This window comes from Cicer arietinum, chromosome 5, assembly GCF_000331145.2.
Source record: "Cicer arietinum cultivar CDC Frontier isolate Library 1 chromosome 5, Cicar.CDCFrontier_v2.0, whole genome shotgun sequence".
Classification (NCBI taxonomy): domain Eukaryota; kingdom Viridiplantae; phylum Streptophyta; class Magnoliopsida; order Fabales; family Fabaceae; genus Cicer; species Cicer arietinum.
Window position 1 is genome coordinate 63003108 of NC_021164.2, and position 20895 is coordinate 63024002.

A 20895-nucleotide genomic window follows, 5' to 3' on the forward strand; every position below is an offset into this window, starting at 1 on the left:
TGAGGAGGTGGATTGTTATAGTAAAGCATTCCTTGGGTTTGATCCTGGTTCTGCTGTTGTGATATAACTGCTCGAGGCAACAACCCACTATGAGCCACAGAGGCCTGCTGCCTTGCTTGATCAGAGCCATCAGACTCGGGTTTTGATGATTGAGGCCTGCCCCACATCAGCTTTAGCCTTAGGCCCTTAATAACCAGTTTGTTTGAGAGTTCTTCTGCTGCCTTTTCTGCACCTTCTCTGGTTGTATAGGTTACAAAAGCACAAGCTCGTTGGAGAACCATTTTGATGGACTCAATTTCTCCATGGGCATAGAAGTGATCCCGCAAATCCTGCTCGGTGACCCTAGCATCAAGTCCACCAACATAAAGTGTTTTAATGCTCTCATCCTCAGGAGCCTCCAGAGAGGCCATCTCTCCTGCCTTGCCAAGTAGTTTCATAGCCACCGGATCATTCACCCTGCAGTTCAAAGGCATAATCAATGAATTCTTCTACATAAAACAGAGTTAAAACATGAAGCAATATTAACTCTTGATATTGCATAAAGTTAAATTATGTTTTTCCATAACCATAAACCTAAATTATGCTTTTTCCATTTCTCACTAAACACAAAAAAAGAGGGCTTAGGTTAGGAAATCCATAATCAAATAAGGAAGTCATTGACAACTGTACATACCCATAATAACGATCTTTGATATTTTGTTGCGACAGTTCCCCAGTTACTGGCATCTCATGTCGGTAAGGGCACTCAGCTCCTCTAGTACACTCACCCCTTATGTAGAAACTGCAAATATGTGCCCGATTTCTTTTGTAATAAGGTGTTGTCCTCTGAAGCTTCAAGATAGTATCATTTGGTCGTGCTTTACCAAAAGAGGATTCATAATCTATACCAGCTCTAGCCTGCACCATGCTTACAACATTAGTAAAAAGATGATCATCATAAAGTAATGACCAAAGGTAACAGAGTCAAATAATGAAGAATCATCTTGTGATAGATAGATAAAATACTAAAAAGATCATCATCTTGTAATAGACTTTAAAATTGTAAAAAGATCATCATCATCTTGTGATAGACTTTAAGAAATGAGACAATTCAATCAATTATGATTTGAGCAACAAAACATCAGCAACTCCAGTCCACAAGCGATTCCTATCATATTAACATAATCAGATCTATGATCAATAAGACATGTGCAAGCAACATCCTGTAGTTAAGCAACTACAATCTACAAGTGACTCGTCATATTTGCAAAATTAGATCTATCAGACAAGTGCAAATATACTTCACAACACAGATGCATATAATATCCAAGGTTTCTCCATATTAAAAATACAATATGAGACATTTGTTTAGTCAGGTTTCTTATATTCAAATTGAAACAATAGCAACAACCTTAGGATAAAACAATTTGCAACTTGAAAGGATTAAACTATTATCAACTTTAAGTATGATTCATCATAAAAAAACCATACCTTGCGGTCGTGTTCTTCAGCAAAATACTCCCTATTAACATCACTCTTGGGAATGGCATCATTGGAACTGATACTGAGAGCTGTGTCACGCACTTGAACTGGAAGCCCATATTCAAGATCCAGAAGGCATACTTGACAAACATTTTTCAACTTACTACATGTCTGACAGATCTCAGATTTCTTATATCTTGCATCTCGACCGGGTCTCCATCTAAAAACAGTAAATGGCCTTGTACAAATCTTGCACTCTTTGTCATACTCAGCCCGTGTCTGCATCCATCAAGAAACATAACATAAATACAATTACACAAACAATTTGTTCCCGCTATTCTATTTCAAATCTGATGAAACATGCTCATACATGAATTTTTTTTGGCTAATACACATTAATGGAATCCCTTGACATTGAAGTCTTTCATAGACCAGGAAATCGTGATTGGTAATGATATAATACTAGTTTAGTTTCAATATTAACTACTCTGACCAACATGTTTGATGCCTCTATAATTCCCCGTATAACTAATAACTCAGCTTTCCGTACTCAATTTTATTGCTGTTTCATATAAAATGTATTGGAAAAATTATGCATAAATTACTCAGAGTACCAAGTTTAGACAGTTCAAATTACACATGTTAAACTTACACTTGTATCTGTGATAATTTTTTAAGCGGACATCCCCAAAGTAATAACACACTTCAAAATGTAATAAAGTGAAAACTATAATTATTGGAAAATAAAGTTCCCAATTCTTAATAATCGGTCATAGATAGGGTTTCGGCGAACTAAACGTGAGACAAAATAAAATCCACTAAAGATCTGATTCGGCTGTTTTTTCAAATTTCAATTCTTCAACAAACCCACAAAACAATTATTTAGGGAAAAATAACACAATTTTTTTTTATTTCATAGTTATGTTCAAAATCATTACTTATTCACCTATCTACAAGACAATAACCCTTTCAAATAAATTGACAGAACAAATTCCAAAATAAACGAAAGAAAAGAAGATAATTAGGAAAAAGAGAGAGAAAAAGACGAACCATTCGAACATAGGGACTGTCACCAAGGCATGATTCGCAGATGATTGGGAAGTCAGAGCGTTCCCAACCGTCGGCTTCGTGGTCCCTCAGCAATCTATGCGCCATGCTAAGATTGATTGATGGATTCAAAGATTATTTAGGTTTAGGGTTCAACAACTAAAACCTCTTTCTTTCCCTTGTGATAAAATCAAAAGCTTCTTAACATGAACGAACAATAAGAGGAGGAAAATTAAGGTGGAATCGAAGAGAGAAAGAGAGAGAGAGATGAACAGATATAGCTCGTTCCTATGTTGAGTTTCATCGGGTCCCAATTATCTAAATAAGGCCCAGTTCACGACAAAGCCCAGCCCAATTCTTTTTTAGATTGGATCGAGATTCTTTACCTTTCAATCTTCTCTCATTAATAACTTTGTTTCTATATCTCTTAATCAATTATTATTTTTTTATCTAAATAATTTTTATTTATTTTAATCATTAATTTCTTTTTTTAAATATTAAATTTATCAAAATTACCAAACATCAAAATTAGAAAATCTATTTTCAATTTAATTTGGGCTGCACAACTACACCTTTTTTTTTTTTTTCTGTCACCCTTCTACCGAAGTCTTGTTAGTTTTTTCTTAGTATACTTTCAAATCCTATCCACCCAAAATGTGAGATAATAAGTTGTCCAGATATAAATCTTTGAACATTTTACTACGTTGCGGAAAGTTCACTGTGGAACTATTTACTATGTTGTGTAATAATCAAATTGTCAAAAAAAATAATTAATTATCAATTTCTTAATTAAAGTGATTTTTTAATCAATTAATTAATAGAAACATCAAAACTTATAATAACTTCCCAGAAAAAACAGCCTTATAAAAAGAAATTGAAAATATATAATTCCGGATTTATTAAAATTTTAGGAGCGCTCCAGGGTGGTGACTTTAGATTTACATTGGGAAGAAAAGCTCATTACATAAAAACTACAGAACTAAAACAAATTTAAATTTAAAACAACATATAATTTCTATGAATACAAAAATGTACCTAAGTTCTATTTGATAACTGTAAAGTAAATTGAGTGTTTATTAAAATTAATTGTTCAACCAGTTTAAAAATATAAAATAACATAAAAGAATATTTTTAATTAAAAATAAATTTTATTAATTAATGTTTAAAAAAATTTAAATTTTAAAATTAATAAATTAAAATTTATCAATTTAATATATTTATTTATTTATCTATTTTATTTATTTAAATGAAAATAAATAAATTATTTAATTTAAAATATCAAATATTTTAATAAATAATTTAAAATTATAATAAATAAATTATTTATTAATCAGATATTTTTATTTATTTAATAATTTTATTTATTTTAAATTATAATAAATAAATTATTTTAAAGATTAAATTACTCTTTTGATCTTTAACTTTTTTTTAAGTTTCATTTTGATTTCTTAATTAACTTTTTATTCTGATTTAATCTCTTAAATATAACTACGTTAACCACTTTCATTATTTTTGTCTGATTTACTGCATAAACTATAAATAATTGTCAATGACTTAATTGTTTGAGATTAAAAAAAATGAAATTGAATTGAAGAAAATATAAAAACTCTTCCATCTTCTTCCCAAATTCATTCACCTTATTTCCAAACCAATCAATATATCTCGAAAAAAACACCCATTATTCTCCTCCTCCTCTTTACCAACACCACAAAGTTTCTACCATTACCCCAAAGCAAAAAAAAACACAAGAAAACAAAAAAAAGTTCCACTATAACATTAGAGAAAATTGTTCTTAAAACAAAATATTAAAAAATATAAACTTTATCTAAACAATGAAAAGACTGAAAAAATAGAGACAACCCATAAAAGATTATATTAATTTTAATGATTTTTCTAGGTATACTTTTTGAACCATTTTTCTTTTCTTGAATTTTGATGTAAAAAAACCCAAAAATAAAAATAGAGAAAGATAAATTTTAGTTATTGTTCTCTATTTTCTTCTTTTTTCTTTATTTTAGATTTATTTTTCATGTTTGATTATGTTATGAGTTTGAAAGAAAAAGATAAATATGGGAGAGGAATATTTGAGTTTTGTCCTGTTAAGATATACTTTCTGATCATTTTTTTTTAGTTTAAATGTGAGATGCAATGTTTACAAAGATGTTGTTGGAATGTTCATCAAGAAAAGTGGTGTTGTTGGATATCTACAACAGAAAAATGTTATTGAATAATTCAAATTAGGTCAAAGTGACATTTAACTATGATTTAATGTTTTTTCAATAAAACTAATGGAAATGACCAGTGGTTAACGAAACTATACTTACAAATCAAACAAAATAAAAATTAATTAAGACACAAAAATAAAACCTGAAAAATAGTTGAGAGATCTCAAAAGTAATTTAGCATATTTTAAATTATTTACTTTAAATTATTATTTATTGAAATCCTTTTAAATTTTAAATCATATAAACTATTTATATAAAATAAAATATCATATTGAAAATTTAAAATCACCCACTAATGAAATCTCATGGTGTAATAAGACATATATTATTACATATATAGCAAAAATGTAAGTGGGAAGAAAAAATAAGAATAAATAGCACAACACCAAGTCCTAATCAAAACAAAGTGTATAATTCACTAAAGTGAATCAGATTACAACAAAAGGAAAACACTCAATACACAAATAGATTAGGAAGTGAAGTAATAACTATTGTATCTATGAAATAAATGCGTGCGGATAAATATGCTCTGTAAAATCAGAAGAATATAGAAATAAAGAAAATGGACAGCACACAAATGAAAGTAAGGTCAGAAGATTTAATGACTGATGCTCCATTTTTGTGTTCAGAATCAGAAGACCTAGAGGCAGGGCTTGGACTACCTGTACAATTTTGTTTTTTAAAAAATAATTCAATTGTTAGATTGTGTAGTATTACATGTATTCATGGGAAATTCTATATATGGATATCTAAATTTTTGTGAAATTATTTTTTTTTCTTGCACATAAAAAAAAATGGAGAATGAGAAAATTAAGAAAATCTAGTTTCACAAAAATTGAAATGACACATACCGGAACTATCAGCAGCTGCATTTGAAGGACTGGGGGCTGATCCTTTTGGTGCCATATCTTCATTATTTTTCAAGACAAACAAATTTAAGTTACCACAAATTAATTTCAATATAATATTAAGATAACAATGCATAATAATAATAATAATAATTTAATAACAATAAAATGATGGAAAACTTACTTGGTGACATAGAACCTCCACTCATTGATGGAGGCAAGGAAACAGGAACTCCAACAGCTGTGGCATATGAAATAGTCATCAATCAACATGTAATCACAATTGACAAATTTTATTTCCATATATAATAATACTCTATTATACTATTGCTAATCTATATTTTTTGTTTCAAAATAGAATCCCTAATTATGGTTAACGATATGAACAATGGAAAAGAAAGAAGAAAAAAGAGAAATAACAAAAGAAGACGAGAGTTTTATTCAAAATAGCAAGATTGCATCCTATTGCGATAGTAATGTATAAATACTAAAGTTTTTTTTTTTTTTTTTATCTTATAAAATATAGGAAATCTTATCGTAATTAATTTACACTAGAATGAATTCATTGATGCGAATGCAACAAGACGTCCAACATAGCAGTATCAACATAATATTAATATTTGTTAGTTGATAAATTATAAATTAATAATTACAAACACTTTTATTTATTATTATTTTTTAAATAAATATTTTATTAATACTATTAATTTATTTTGAAAAATAAAAAATTCAAACTAAATAAATTAAATACATTCATGTATAAATATATAAAGGGTAATTTAGTACCATACACATTAAATTTACTAGCTATTTTTTATAATATATGCGAAAACAACAATTAATTTATAATTAAGGATGAAGGTAGTATATTTGAATACAAGGAACTTTCATTGCATGAGTACGACGCTTTTATGTTATTCATCCTCTTGGTGGACATCGTTGATTTGATGTCTTACTATTATGTTGTTTGGTTTACATTCAAATATTAGTTTTAATTTGGTGCATATTTAATCTATTATAATTATGACTACAACGTTATAATTTCAAAGACACAATAGTATTTTAGATATTATAATTTATTATATTTGTATGTTTATTATATTTTTATATATTTTGTTGTTTTATATTATTAATTTGATATTGTAAATTTATTTACGGGTTTATTATTTTTATTTTTAATGATTTTAAATTGTATTATTTACTATATTATAATTTCTAACAATTTATACAAATAAATGTCGTTTTTCTAAAAAATAATTGAGTTAATTTTGCTGTTGTAAAAAAAAGGATGGCATGACAAAGGTGAACAATTTGGTATTGTTGTCATAGTTATTTCGAGTCATACATCACTAATTGTAGTATTGACATTGTTGTTATGGTTGCCTTGTAGAGAAGGTAGTTCAAGGGTTCTATTGTCATTTTGTATGTGAACAATTAATATCTGACATGGTTGCATGTGCAGTCTGTCACACAATAAAAATAGCTACTTAGCTGGATTTTTTTGTTGAAAGAAGAAACGTTGGATTGGAATGGAAATAAATATAAAAGAAGAAAAAAGCTATTTTAGAAATTGGAGATGAAAAAACCAGTATTCCTTCTGTGCTAAATATATATAAAAAAATTAACTTAATAAAAATTAGGCTTAATTGTAGTTTTGATTCTTTTATTTTAGCTAAATCGTAAAAATAGTCTTTTTATTTTGTTTCTCTTTAGATTTGGTTTCCAAATAGAATTTTAGTCCAAAATTTAATAAAGTTTCATTTTTTTTACGTTTATTTAAGTCAAACAATGTCTTAAGATTCTGTGGTACAACAATTTTAACTAAAATCTATGATCATAAATGTTATAGTGCGACTTAAAAAAAATGAAATTTTATCCAATTTTGGACCAAAATCCTATTTTAGAGACTAAAATTAGAGATAAACAAAATGAGAGAACTACTTTTGCGATCCAGCTAAAATAGGAGACTAAAAGTGCAATTAAACCTAAAAACTAATATATTTTATTATATCTAATACTTCAATTTATATTAATTTATTTTTTTATATTTAAAATTAAATAGAAAACATTATATATTACCGACTATTTTACTATGTCATTGAGAATATTTGAAATTTGTCATTTGATTAAATAAAATTAAACTTTTATCATTAAGTTGTCACAAGGTGATTTTAAATAGGTATTATTTAAAATTTTATAATTATAAATGAATGTGTATAATCAAAACATAATCCTAAGAGCATTGTTCCTTCGTTTGGATGTTTAAATGAGTCGTGTGTGTATAGATAAATAGTTTTGTAATTTTTAATGATTATTAAATCTCTTTAAATTTAACACTTAAAAAATTTACTAAATAAATCTCATTAATTAATTAATAATTTTTTATTATTATATTTCAATAATTAACTTTTATATAGAGAGAAAGTCACTATCTCTATAAGAATATAAAATTTCTTCTCCACATGTGTCTATTTAATTTGATGTTAAATAGGTAAAACAACCACAATTGCAATGACCTAAGAAGTTTTATATTATTGTCAAGAAAAAGTTCTATAGTCTGGTAAAAAAAGATGTTCTATAGTTATAAAGTGTATTTGTATATTGTAAATTTTAGACAATTATATGTCACAAGTTTTAAATCGTAGATATTTATTTTTACAAGGAAATATAATGTAGATATTAAACCTTAAGGATTTTTTTGGCTAATTTTCACAATTGCAATTCATACAAATTTGTAATCGAATGTACATATTAGACCTTTAGATATTTTGGCTATTTTTCACAATCGCAATTCAAATTACGTAGTCGATATTTCAAAAGAGGAAGAAAAAGAAGAGTCATATATGCACTAACGTTCACATTAGCATTATTCTAAAAGTTGGCATGTATTTCTGTTTTAGATAATGAACATAAAGTTGTTACATTAAATTCAAAGAAGGCAGTATCAATCCTAAGAAGTCAGCCTCACTAGCACATTGCATAATTCATTACACACATGATGTATTGACATTTGAGGAAGTGAACTATTATAAATTTTTATTTATTCTGACAAAAAAAATTGTTTACAAATTGCACCAATTTTAAGGATAAGCAGACCTTTTTAGTATAAACTAAAAATTTAAAATGTTAAAAATAAAGTTACAACAAAAACAATTCATAAAACATGATTTTATTTTTATATGTATTTAACTATTTGAGAAGGTATTTTTATTTTAATTATCTTGCTCCAAATAAAAGTTTAATTATAATTTTGATATTTCTATTTTCACCAATTTAAGAATCTTATCTCTTATTTTAAAAATTGATAATTTTAGTTTATTTTTTAATTAAAAATGATAATTAACATATTTTAAACAACGTGACATACGATTTTATAATATATAATAATTTAAATATATATTAATTATTTATATATAATTAATTAAATTATAAAAATAAACAATTTTATGATATTATATAAGTCATATCATTCGAAGAAGTCACTTCACCGTTTTTAAAGTAAAAACAAAAACGAAAAAAATTTAAAATATATAATAAATTTTATAAATTAATAAAAATATTAGAACTAAAAGAGACTCTATAAGTGTTTCAAATATAGTTGAAATTTGAATTCCTTAAATTATTTATCTTTAATTGCATTAATCACTCACTATAAAGTATAAAATTTTAAATCATATAAAACATAAAAGGTATATAAGTCATGTCAATCCAAGATCTACATTAAAGGCAATTAATTAAAAGAAGAGATTTAAAAATTTGAAGATGAAATAATTTAATTACCTGAGCAAGTAGTAACAGGAGGTGTAGGGACACCACAAAGAGAAGGAAGCTTAAGAGCTTTATTGTTATCAATCTTGATGCCAATAGAATCAGAATTTCCTAAAAGTTGACACAAACAAATAGGGTTGCTATCAACCAACCCTGCTAATTCAGGACAACACCCTTTATCTGGCTTTTTCAATTTACTCCCATCTTCCACAAATGTTAAACAATCTGACATGTTTGTTATTGCTGCTAAGCAAACATCTGCAGACGGCGGTGCAGCTCCGGCACCTTCCGGTGATGGAGCTCCGACAGAGGCCGGTGACAGTGCCGGAGCAGATACTCCATTAGATGCTAGTGATGCAAAGATTAAAGAAATAATAGCTACTACTATGCTTGCAGTGGCCATTTGATTTTTGAGATCTATAATGGTTTGTGTAATTTGAATCTTGTGTGTTTTCAAGATACAGTAGTTAAATAAATAGAGAGAAATTTTATTTGGAAATTTGGTTTCTAACTTTTGGTGGCTGAATTTAATGAATTTTAATACCTACTACCTAACTAACTAATTCTGCACCGTCTATTTTATACTTCGATGAAAATTAAAGCCGTGCACTATTTTTTTATCCCAAAACTGTGATCGAATTTATAAGCCATTTTTTAAGGTAAATGATATCAATTTCTACACGTCAGTGCTATTGGAGGACAAAACTGTAAATCTATTTAAATAAATTATAATATCTTTTTTATTTGAATTGTGGAATATATTTTCATTCTAAATTTTTTCATTAAAAAATATTAATTTCTCATTTTTAAGTTATAGTTGAATCGATAATTACTATTTTGGATGGTATTTACAATATTTTCTAACGACAACAAAATATATATTAATTTATCAAAATAAAAGGTAAATAATATCAATTTTTGTTTATTTGATCTAAAATAAGTTTTGTATTTTGAAGAGGACTAACAACTCACATTTTTTAATTGGTTAAAAATTATATAGATTCTACTAAATTATATAGATCCTGTATAAGTTTGGTAGAATCTTCATAGATTATAACTAATAAAAAACAGTATATTATTAAATATGTGTTTAATATTGTTGCTAATTAATTATTATATTTTTAAAAAGTTGTGGCTAATTTACCTAATATTCAATAGTTACATGAGTAAATGTACAAGTAAGATCTATAAATTAATGTTTTTCTGTACTTATAAATTTACTTATGTTACTAATTTTAATTTTTATTAGGTGATCAATGAATTACTCGCAATTTTTCAAAGATAATTTTTAAAAAGAATCATTTAATAAATGCTATTTAATATTACAGAAAAAATGGGTTTATTATTGTTTAATTTAAGAGCAAATGACAGAAATATAAGGAACTTTTATCAAGTTTTTGTCCCTTTTTTAATTTGAGTGTAATATATTATTATATTGTTTTCTTAATGATGATCATATGTCGTATAATTAGGAATTTGAGATTAAGTTACCTTCTCATAGTTCCAAAATCACATTTCTAGTTGGCTTGGTTTTTTTAGTGTCATTTAAGTTATGTTATTTTGGGTTTGCATGATTAGTGGAAAAGTAACATCACATTCACATGTACTAAATCAAGATTGACAGTGATGGAGTTCATATAGTTTTTAGTGGGAAAGGAGAAAAGAAAACTAACTACTAAGGAAAGAGGCAACTACTATTGCTTTAGCTAGGCTCAAATCCTCTCAAGTAAAATGGGTTGAAATCCTCTTCGTTCATTTCTCCCAAAAAATGGAGAAAATCTCGACTCAAATTAGTAAGATATTCTACATAATTAGCTCTTTGCACCCTAAAATAATGAGTATTCAACTTCTTTCAAAAAAAAAAAAAAAACTCAATTACTACTCAAAATAGCTTCATCTTTTTTGTTTGTTTTTTTTTAAATTAAGCTTATGGAAATAGTATGTGAACTTTATCCTCATTCCTTCACTAATTCTTATCCAATAGAAAATTTATCTTAGCAGTGTAAACAAATATTGAGAACATAAAAAGCTGTGTATATTCAGATATACTAAATATCTATATAATATAATAAAGTAAGGAGGATATTTTAGCAAATTTGATAAGTGTCACTTAATTAGAGTGTTTAAACAATATAAATTTTTATTAATATAAATAATTTACAAAAAAAAAAAACACTACAGTCTGATTGTGCAGTTTTCTTGAAGGAAAAAAATAAAAAGAACACTTTTTATTGATAGTTGAAAAAATTATTTATGAATTAAAATAAAAATACAATCAATTACACCACGATTTTTTATAATTGTTTGAAAGTAATAGTTTTTCAAACACTACTTTAGCAATCGCTTCAAATTATTCTTAATGAAGATTACTTAAATTTAATTAAAAAATTTATTTTATTTTACAAATTGTTTGTGTGCCTTCAGACTTTCTCCGTATTTGTTAAATGTATCTCCTCAATAATTTCTCATTTTTGCCGTCTCCCTTATAATTACCAATCATATTATCTCATCTATACACATTCTCTTTATAATTTTACTTTAACAAAGATTCTTTATTTTTTGTGTTTATCTTTCTGAACAAAAATTAAATTTTGTTGCTTCAATTCCTCCAAACAAAGGAGTCACAGACTTTGGTTGTTAGAATTAGTTTCTATCTAAACGTAATTCTGATGATTGCAGCCCTCTTAAAAGTGATTCATGAAAGTAGCTGATGACAATGATGAAACATAGTCAAAGAACGTGAAAAATGTCAAAATTGGGAAGTCTTTGTTATTATAGAGTGAGAATAAGTTTCATACAAACATAAGACTTTTGTTATTTTGTTTTGAACTTTCTTAGTTTTGCAATGTTAGATTCATACATTAAATTTCTATCAATTTTTATTTATGAATATTTGCATGTTATGTTTGTTTGAATATAAATTTACTATTTTTTTTTTCCGAGGGTTACATTTTAATTTTACTAATGTACTATACATTTATATTATAAATTTATTGTTAAATATCATGCAAATTCAAAAGATTCATGAAGACTACAGTTGTCAAAATCAACAATTTTGAATGATTCACGAAGACTGACATACAAATTCAAAGGTAAAAGATAATAATAGTTTTTATGTGTATTGTAATTGTTTTTTGCAATGAGAAGATTGTTTATCTTTAGTATTTAAGCATAGAACAAGTAGTACTGAAGGATATTTTGCCACCTCATACAATGAAACAAAAAATTTATATGAATTCTTAAATGTCATGTATTTCGTATAAGTTACATATTGAGTAATAAAAAAAAATTCATTATTTAGTTATTTATTCATATTTAAATTAGAGTAATTTGTATTTGAGATGATATGTATTTAGATTATTTTACGATTAGACGAAATTTATTTTGCGGTTATATTTTTTTTATTAAGTTAGTATCTTAATAAACTGAAACATGCATGTAAAATATATATGTCATAGCGGTTTGTATACATAATAAGCACTTCTTGAGTTCTTAATTGAATTGTTTGGGGAAAAGTTTATCACATGTATTTTTATACTAAATTGATTATGAAAGATATTTAGCCTAGTGGTAAGGATCTAACGTTGTAAACTCTAAGAGGTTGAATTCAAAATTCATGTGAAATCATTGTAAGATAATTGTTAGTGTCATTTTAATTAATAATAATTTTTTCTTTGTTTAATTTATTTTTAAAAATTATGAAAAAAATTATATCGCATTCTTGTTTTTTAGTTAGGACCGATAATTTCAGCAAGAAAGGAGGATAGAAGTTTGAACTAGAAGAAACAAGTCAACAATAAAGAACGCTTTATGTTCCTCCGATAATAATACATGGAGATAAAGATGATTCCACACTAATCAATAGAAAAAAACATGAATGGACATAAAGATTCTAAATCACAGATGAAGAGAAGATTAAGAAAAAGCAAAGAAATGAACTACAGCTCCCAAGAAAGTTTTTATGTCAATTTAATATTTGACTTTAGAAAAATAAAAAATATTTGTTTTTAACATTATTTATTATTTTATATTAAGTGTCATTTTATCTTTTTAATACACTATCAAATTTTTTCTTCAACATTGTTCTAAAAGTGATTGCATTATTTATAGATGATTATATCTCACTATATTTTTTGTTTAGAAACCACTATATATTTATAACATTAATTAACTGCTGATATTTTACAATAGTTAATAAAAATAATTCGTTCGTTATGTCATGTATTACTTACCTAAGTCATTGTGAAGGAACTTTAAACTACACTTAATTTGGAATTGAGATTTGAGAGAGTATCTTTAAAAAGGTGGTACAGTGAATGCTATAAGTTGTCGTATGTAGATAAATAAACGCTTAAAAGTTAATTGATAATCTAACGATTGTTAATAATACTTTTTAGAAGTATAAATCAATTATTCTCTTAATTTTATTATTTAGATAATGATTAGATCGATGTCAGATAGATAATAATAAAAATAAATAAATGTATTTTTTAATACTCAATTTATCAATCTGACGTCAATTAAGTCATTATTTTATTTGCATAAACGAAGAGAATTATTATCTCACACTTTTGTAAATATCATCGATTTCACATTAAAATTTGTCAAAAAGTATTGTCAATGGTCCAATAAATTTCATGTCAACAACTTTTTCCAGCGACTAGCAAGAGAGGGTGATTTTGATTTGGTTTAATTGGTTTGGTTTTTTATGATAGGGATTGGTTAGATTAATGTTATGTGGTAAATTAATGTTAAAAAGTTATTTAAAATTATAATGAATATCAAAGATATTCTTTGGAAGAGTCATCTTGTATTTTATATTTTATGTATGAAACAATGATCCGATCAACTTAAAAATAAGAAGAAGAAAAAAAATTCTCTTAAAATTCAATTTGTTGAATCGACATTAATAAGCCGTTGTTTTAAACATATAAATAGAAAAATTCAGAATCGTCTTAAATTTTTTGGAGATTATGTTCTAACTTTATAAATTGGCCTCATAATAAAATGAAAATGCAATTTAATAATTTAAAAAGGTAAGTTTTTAGTTTCTATAAAATTTCAAAATTTTGTTTTTAGTCCCTATTTTAAAAATAAATCTCAAATTTTTAGTTCCTAAATTTTTTTTATTTACTTTTAATCCCTATTTCAAAAAGTTTTTTGTTTTATATATAAATTTTTTATAGTTTTAATCCCTAAAAAAAGTCCTATAAAATCAAAATAGGGACTAAATATGAAAAAGTCATAATTTTGTAGAGACTAAAAATATATTTAATTTAAAAAAAAAATTACTCTCATTTTATTGTATTATAAAAAAAAAAATTGGACCCTGCATTGGTGAGGACATGTGAAGTTGGACAGGATGCATTTACTTTGTCGAAATATTGTGTTTTTAATTTTGCTAAATTACATCGGTTGTCCCTTAATTTAATTTCAGTTAACATTTTAATCATTTTTTTTTTCTTTTGAGTTAGTCATTTATTTTAATTTTAAGTGACAATTTGATATTGTATGTTTTAAAATCTCAACAATGTTGTCCTTTTTTTTACAAAAATTCAAAAAAATTATCATAATTTTCAAACAAAACTCATAAAATTCATTATCATCTTCAATAAAATGCAAAATTAATCAAATTCATAACTTAAATCTTTAAATAAACTCATATTTTTATTATTTATTTAATGTTGTTGGAGATGAAAATATGAGTTTATTTGAATATTTGAGTTATAGATTTGATAAAATTTGCATTATATTGAAGATGATTATTAATTTTATGGATTTTGTTTGAAAAATTTGATGATTTTTTTGAGTTTTTTTGTAAAAAAAAAGGATAACATTGTTGACATTTTAAAACATAAAATATTAAATTATCACTTAAAATTATAATAAAGGACCAAATAAAAAAATAAATAACTAAAATATTAACTGAAATTAAGTTAAAAAAAAAAGATAAAAGACTAAAATATTTACTAATTTACTCTCATTTTAAAGGTTTGCAAATTTTTCCACTATTACTAAGAAAAATTTGTAGCATAATTAATATGTTTACTTTATGTATTAATATTTTCAAAATGACATTTGTATTTTAATATGTTAAACTTAATTTTTCATATTTCAAAATAAATTAACAGTATTAATAACCAATATATTTAAAAAACTAATAATAAATACATCTAATAAACTGGAAGAGTATCTATATTTATAAACAATTTTTTTCTTCAAACAATTCTTATGGATAGAAATAATATAAGCTATCCAATGTAAACTTGTATCTTGGTCCTGCCAAAAAGACTCCCATAGAAAAATAATTAAGAAAAATAAATGTTAATTTTGTTTTGCCTTGTTATTTTGTAAGAAGGCTTAAAATTCTCAACGGTTGAAAAATGGAATTGTGTTATTTGTTCAATATATGCGACTAATTTGGCGTGCTATAAATATCACATGTTCACTACATTTTTTTAGTCAATATTTCATTTATTATCGGCGGTCCCTATCCTACCTATATTTTTATTTTATTTGTTTGTTATGAACATTTTTTTTACCCATGTGTATAGTGTTACTTCTTAGTTTAATTTTTCTATATCATTTTTTATTCAAAATTTCTGGTTACATCCTATATTTAAACTTATATATTAAAATATCTTTTTTTATAGATTAAACTGTAAAATAAAAGAAAATTATTAAAATAATATAACATGTTATTATTTTGAAATACTAACTTTGTATTTTTTGTATTAAAAGTTTTTTATTTTTTATTTATTAAATTAACAATTTATTGTTTATTATAACATAACAGTATCGTTCACAACTGGTCGCAATCCCGTCTTGCAAGGTAAAAATATAGAGCATTTTTATATATAAATTTCAATGTAAAATATAATGGATAATTTTAAATAAAAATATGATATAAAAGTAAAATATCGTTAAGTTTTACTTTCTTATAGTGTAAAAAAAAATTAAAAATTTTTACAAAAAAATAATAAAAAAATAGTAAAGTTAAAAGACTATAAAAATTATTCTTTTTGTTAGTCTATAGAGTGAACAATTGTTTATATTTATAAAAATAATAAAAATGTCAAAATATTATTTTCATTAACTAGAATTTTATTTATATCAATGACAATAGTTTACTTCAAGAGTCTGGTATCAAAATAAAACGAGTCTCTTTTCAAAATAAAATAAACACACATTTTGTAAAAATATTTGATGCTTTCATTTTTTAAAATGTGCATTCAGTTTATCTTAATAAAAGACTACAAAAATAAATAATTGTCATAAATAAGATAAATATAAAATAATTTTACACAATCATCAAATACAAACCAATCATCTTGCTTTGTATATATACATTGTAATTGTTTATTTAAAAAAAAAACTCATATTCAATTTCTATTGAATTACAGACTAGTTTACATTAATGGTGTATATTTTTTTGTTCTGATAAGATAAAATAGTAGTTAATAAAGATGTATTTACAAAAATAATGAAAATAATTTTTTAATATTTTCATTGTTTATAAAATATAGACAATTTTTCACTTTAAAAGTCTCGTACTTCCTTATTAACGAACAAAATTAATACAAATTTTAAAAAATGAAATCAAAAAATATTTTTGCAATGGCTAACGTTCCTACATTTCATATAATTATTAAAAAAAAAAATTCATTTGAAGTATTATTACTGATTTCTAATAATAGAATTTACTTATATTTTTCTACTTTTTTATTTGCATTAGGAAGGGTAAAGAGCCCATATTACAAAAATAATAACTTTTTTGACAGATAATAAAACTTATTTTATAACTCTCTCAACTATAACTTCTCACTTAAGCTTTGTTCTATCACTTTTGTTTTCTTCTATTTTTCAATTCTTGTAAAAAATTCTTCAGACTATTTGTGAATCACTCTCTCTAGCTAGACTCATTTATAAGCAAAAAAATACACTTTTTCACACTTATCAAAAATGAAAGTTAAGTTCAGTTAATTTTCTTGATGTTTAATATACCCTAACTAATACAACTAATTAGCTTAAGAGATGAAAAGTCAAATTGAACACACTAATAATATACAAAAGTGACATTGTTGTAGTATCATTGTTGTAGGCAAAAGTGACATTTTTAGCCTTGTTTAAAACAGAAGCTTAAAATCAAACCGAAAAAATGCTTTCAAATTATTTTAGTGTATCACCCCGAATTTGCAAGAGCTGTTTGCAATACATCTTCAAGATACTTCTCAGCAGCAGCATACTGCCTTTTCTTATCTTCAATTGCTAAGGCAGCCAGAGCTTTGTCCTGGACAATCCCAACCCGCAGAAAATATATAAGAATAAACGCAACAAAGTTCTATAATACCCCAGAACTAAAACAAATAGAAAGCATGAGAAATATGAAATACCGGAGGCAAATCTTGGTAGCTCCTTAGAGTATCAAGGATGGGCTTAGTTTTCTTCTCCAGCTCCTTCCTATGCTCAGCCATTTCAACTAGAACCCTATGGCTAACCTCTGGGGTATAGCCTGTACGGTTGAGCATCGCCTGCACCAAATGTTAATCCGCATTGAAAAGATCAAAATATAAAAACACACAGTACAAAGGCATGACTTTTTTTTTTTTTAATCTTAGTTTCTTTGTATTCTAAGAGAAGGATTTTGTTTTTACATACAGGATATGTATGCTAATGGGCCTAATGGCTTTGACAGGGGTTAGTCCACCCTAGTCTTAATATCAAAGTTTGAGGAGTACTAGCAAACTAGCTATACATTCTCCAACACCTTCCCTCCAACACTCTCTCTACAATTGGGTGTCACAGGGGTCCCACTAAATTAGAGGGTCCCATTACCTATTTGGTGGGACTTGTTTCATAAGTGATGGGATTCACATGAGAGTGTCATATTAACTGATTGTTAACCATAAGATGAGTCCTCTGTCCTCAATGATTGTTTTGGATCCTATTGCTCATCCTTTCTCCATCTCCCTCTCTCACCATATATATTCAAACATATCATGTAAGAACATAAGTGAGGACATATGATAATAACAATCAGATTAAATGTAACAGCTTTAATTAGACTTGTTAATTGAAAAGTCATGTGACTTCCCCTTCCTTTCTTCCCTGTTTCCTAATAACCTCCATGACATGAATTGTCAATTCAATATAGTTTGATGACAGATTTAATTAAAAATCAGCAACTAAATCAATAAGCATATGAAAAAATGTGTCATGCTTTCTCTTTTCATATAGCAATTGAGTTTGGCAAATCCATCATGTGACAAAAATTACAGCTAAAATACACTAATCATATTATATGGCATTGCAGTGCCTCTGCCAGTATTGCATAATACAACAGGAATATGAAAAACAGAAAAGCACAAAAATCTGCAATGATGTTATGTTTTAGTCATGTTATGCCTTTTGGTTTCTTTTGTTTTTTCAATACTCTAGTTTTGTGCAGTAAAACCAGTTTAATGAGTAGAGAGGCTAATTCACTTCTTCCCCATTGACTGGTGTTTTTTCCTACATTTTATGGTTGGCCTCCTTGTCCATCCTTTTCTCTAACTAAACCTCTCACATGCTAATATAACCCTACGGCCTTTTTATCTAACATCAAATAGATTCACCAGCCTTTTTCTATGACTCTCAAATACATCTCAACTTAAAGAACCAAATTCAAGAAAACCCTAACACCCCCCCCTCCAAAAAAATAAACTTTATACCTTATAGTTGACAGATTGCTGCATGTACTGCCTTTCTTTTGCAGCCATCACTTGCAAGTTTGTCATCCAACTTTCCATCTGAGCCTCACATGGAGCTACTTCATCTTCCAATTGAGCTAGTGTTCTGCACAAACATTTCTTTGTGTTAAATTAGTGAGGAACAAAATATAATCGTATGCCAAAAGCAAGGACATTCTGCCCTCCTTTAGCACGTTACTGTAGCTTTTGGTAGACAAATTAAAATAGAGCAAAACATAAGTTCTCTTCTATCTTTGGTTTCACATTAATAGTAGATATAAGGTCAACGAATAGGACATTATCTAAGCAGAGTCAATTGCGGATCGCCAAAAATAGTGATTAGTTCAAATTCCGTATGCTATAATGTAATAGCGTTGTTATAGCCACTACTTAATAACAGTTTGTACTAAATTGTGTATCGCGAAACAACTCCTGTTTGTTAAAATTTCACGACAGTATAAAGCTGCTATAACAACTATTTGCAACATTGTCGGTAAGTATGCCAAACACTAACCTAACTTGAAGAGAACAACTTCACATAATGCACAAGAAGGTAACTCAATTTCAAAGCATACCTTTTCAAATATGTTAACCTGGCTATAGCCTTTCTAGTATAATCGAGAAGAAACTTGGACTCCTTCTGCACTTTAGCCCTTTTCTCCTCCACACCAGTCTTCCTCAGGGAAATATCACCCATTGCCACAAGAAAACTAAAAAAAACCACAGTTCCACAACTCAAAATTTAAAGCAGAAATTAAACAAACAAAAACAACAAAAATGGCAAGAGTGAAACCCACCTACTAAGTTCAGTATCTCTTATATTCAACAAGTTAGCAACGTTAGCAAGAACCTGAGTGGACGCAACCACATTGGACGGTAAACTCTCCTGAGCCAAACCTACATTCTCCAGAATCTCTCTGATCCTTGCAGCTACAATGCAAAATCAAAATGTAAGAGAATTTAGCTTTATAGCACAACACTTCCTATCCAAGGCATGTCATTCGTGTTAATGTATTGGCATACGTGTTTCATAGCATTTCATAAAAAATAAAAGAGGAACCTAACCTAACCCTAATTGCAACTAGTGGCAGTAAGTGAAGTACCTCACCTTGAGATCGATACTCAGAGGCTTTGAGACGGAAATCACGAGCGACGAGACGCGCGGCTTCGTCTTTGGCTTTGGAGAGAGTTAAAAGATGGTGCAAGTGAGAGACGCTGCGTGGAGTGTATTCGAATTCAGGAACAGGTTTGCCTGCAGCTTCGAAGGTTTTGGCTAGCCATTCTTTCACATCGCCAATTCCGGATACTTCCGTCGACGCTGATGCCTCTTGATCGCTCATTGATTATCGGCTCGCACACGGTTGCTGTGTAACTGTTGAGTGAACGAAATGGTATGGTAATGATTAGGAGGAGAATGAGTCGCAGATGTCGCAGATCTGAAGATGGATTGGATCACCCATGGAATTGGTATTGCTGAACCAAATGGCACTGTCACGGTTAGGAAGAAGCGGGTCAGGGTTGCAATTTTAAACCAAATTATGCCTACTTACATTGAGAACGGTGCAACCAATTCAGTGTATTTTCTAAATCGAAAATAAAACGGAGAGGGAATCAAAAAGTAGTTAACTGGGTAAGAATGTGGATTTATGAGGAAAGAATGAGAAGGTGAAAAAAAAAATAACTATTGAGATTTAAAATATCTTCTTGTGCAACCGTGCAATAAATAACGTATTAAACATTCATCAAATATTTTCTCTGTATTCGATTGATGCTCCATCTCCTTACACTAAAGTTTTTTAATATAAAAAAAAAAGGTGT

General features: G+C 27.0%; 3 protein-coding genes across 4 annotated transcripts in view; all 3 read right to left on the reverse strand.

Annotated features, from left to right (window-relative positions):
- Positions 1-2793, reverse strand: part of LOC101515248 (zinc finger CCCH domain-containing protein 40-like) — a 3523-nt gene extending 730 nt beyond the window's left edge. Inside the window, exons 1-4 of the mRNA XM_073369103.1 lie at positions 2512-2793; positions 1471-1740; positions 674-897; positions 4-456 (exon numbers count right to left, since the gene is read on the reverse strand). Of these exons, the coding sequence (XP_073225204.1) occupies positions 4-456; positions 674-897; positions 1471-1740; positions 2512-2616 (1052 nt within the window). The 5' untranslated portion in view covers positions 2617-2793. The remainder of the gene's footprint in view (positions 1-3; positions 457-673; positions 898-1470; positions 1741-2511) is intronic.
- Positions 2794-5126: 2333 nt separating this feature from the next.
- On the reverse strand, positions 5127-9960 carry LOC101515777 (uncharacterized). The gene is made up of 4 exons (XM_004501930.4): positions 9362-9960; positions 5766-5822; positions 5585-5641; positions 5127-5395 (listed from the first exon to the last, which is right to left on the reverse strand). The coding sequence occupies exons 1-4, from the start codon at positions 9750-9752 to the stop codon at positions 5271-5273; spliced, it is 630 nt and encodes a 209-aa protein (XP_004501987.1). The 5' UTR covers positions 9753-9960; the 3' UTR covers positions 5127-5270.
- A 7416-nt stretch (positions 9961-17376) lies between these two features.
- Positions 17377-20744, reverse strand: LOC101488534 (AUGMIN subunit 1). Of its 2 annotated transcripts, none has more exons than XM_004501931.4 (6): positions 20186-20744; positions 19875-20007; positions 19653-19787; positions 19060-19183; positions 17743-17880; positions 17377-17639 (listed from the first exon to the last, which is right to left on the reverse strand). In XM_004501931.4, exons 1-6 carry the CDS (start codon positions 20415-20417, stop codon positions 17532-17534), a joined length of 870 nt encoding a protein of 289 aa, XP_004501988.1. In that variant the 5' UTR covers positions 20418-20744; the 3' UTR covers positions 17377-17531. The 2 variants fall into 2 exon arrangements, with proteins under 2 accessions (XP_004501988.1, XP_027190977.1); XM_027335176.2 differs by having other exon boundaries at positions 20181-20322.
- Between the last annotated feature and the right edge of the window lie 151 nt (positions 20745-20895).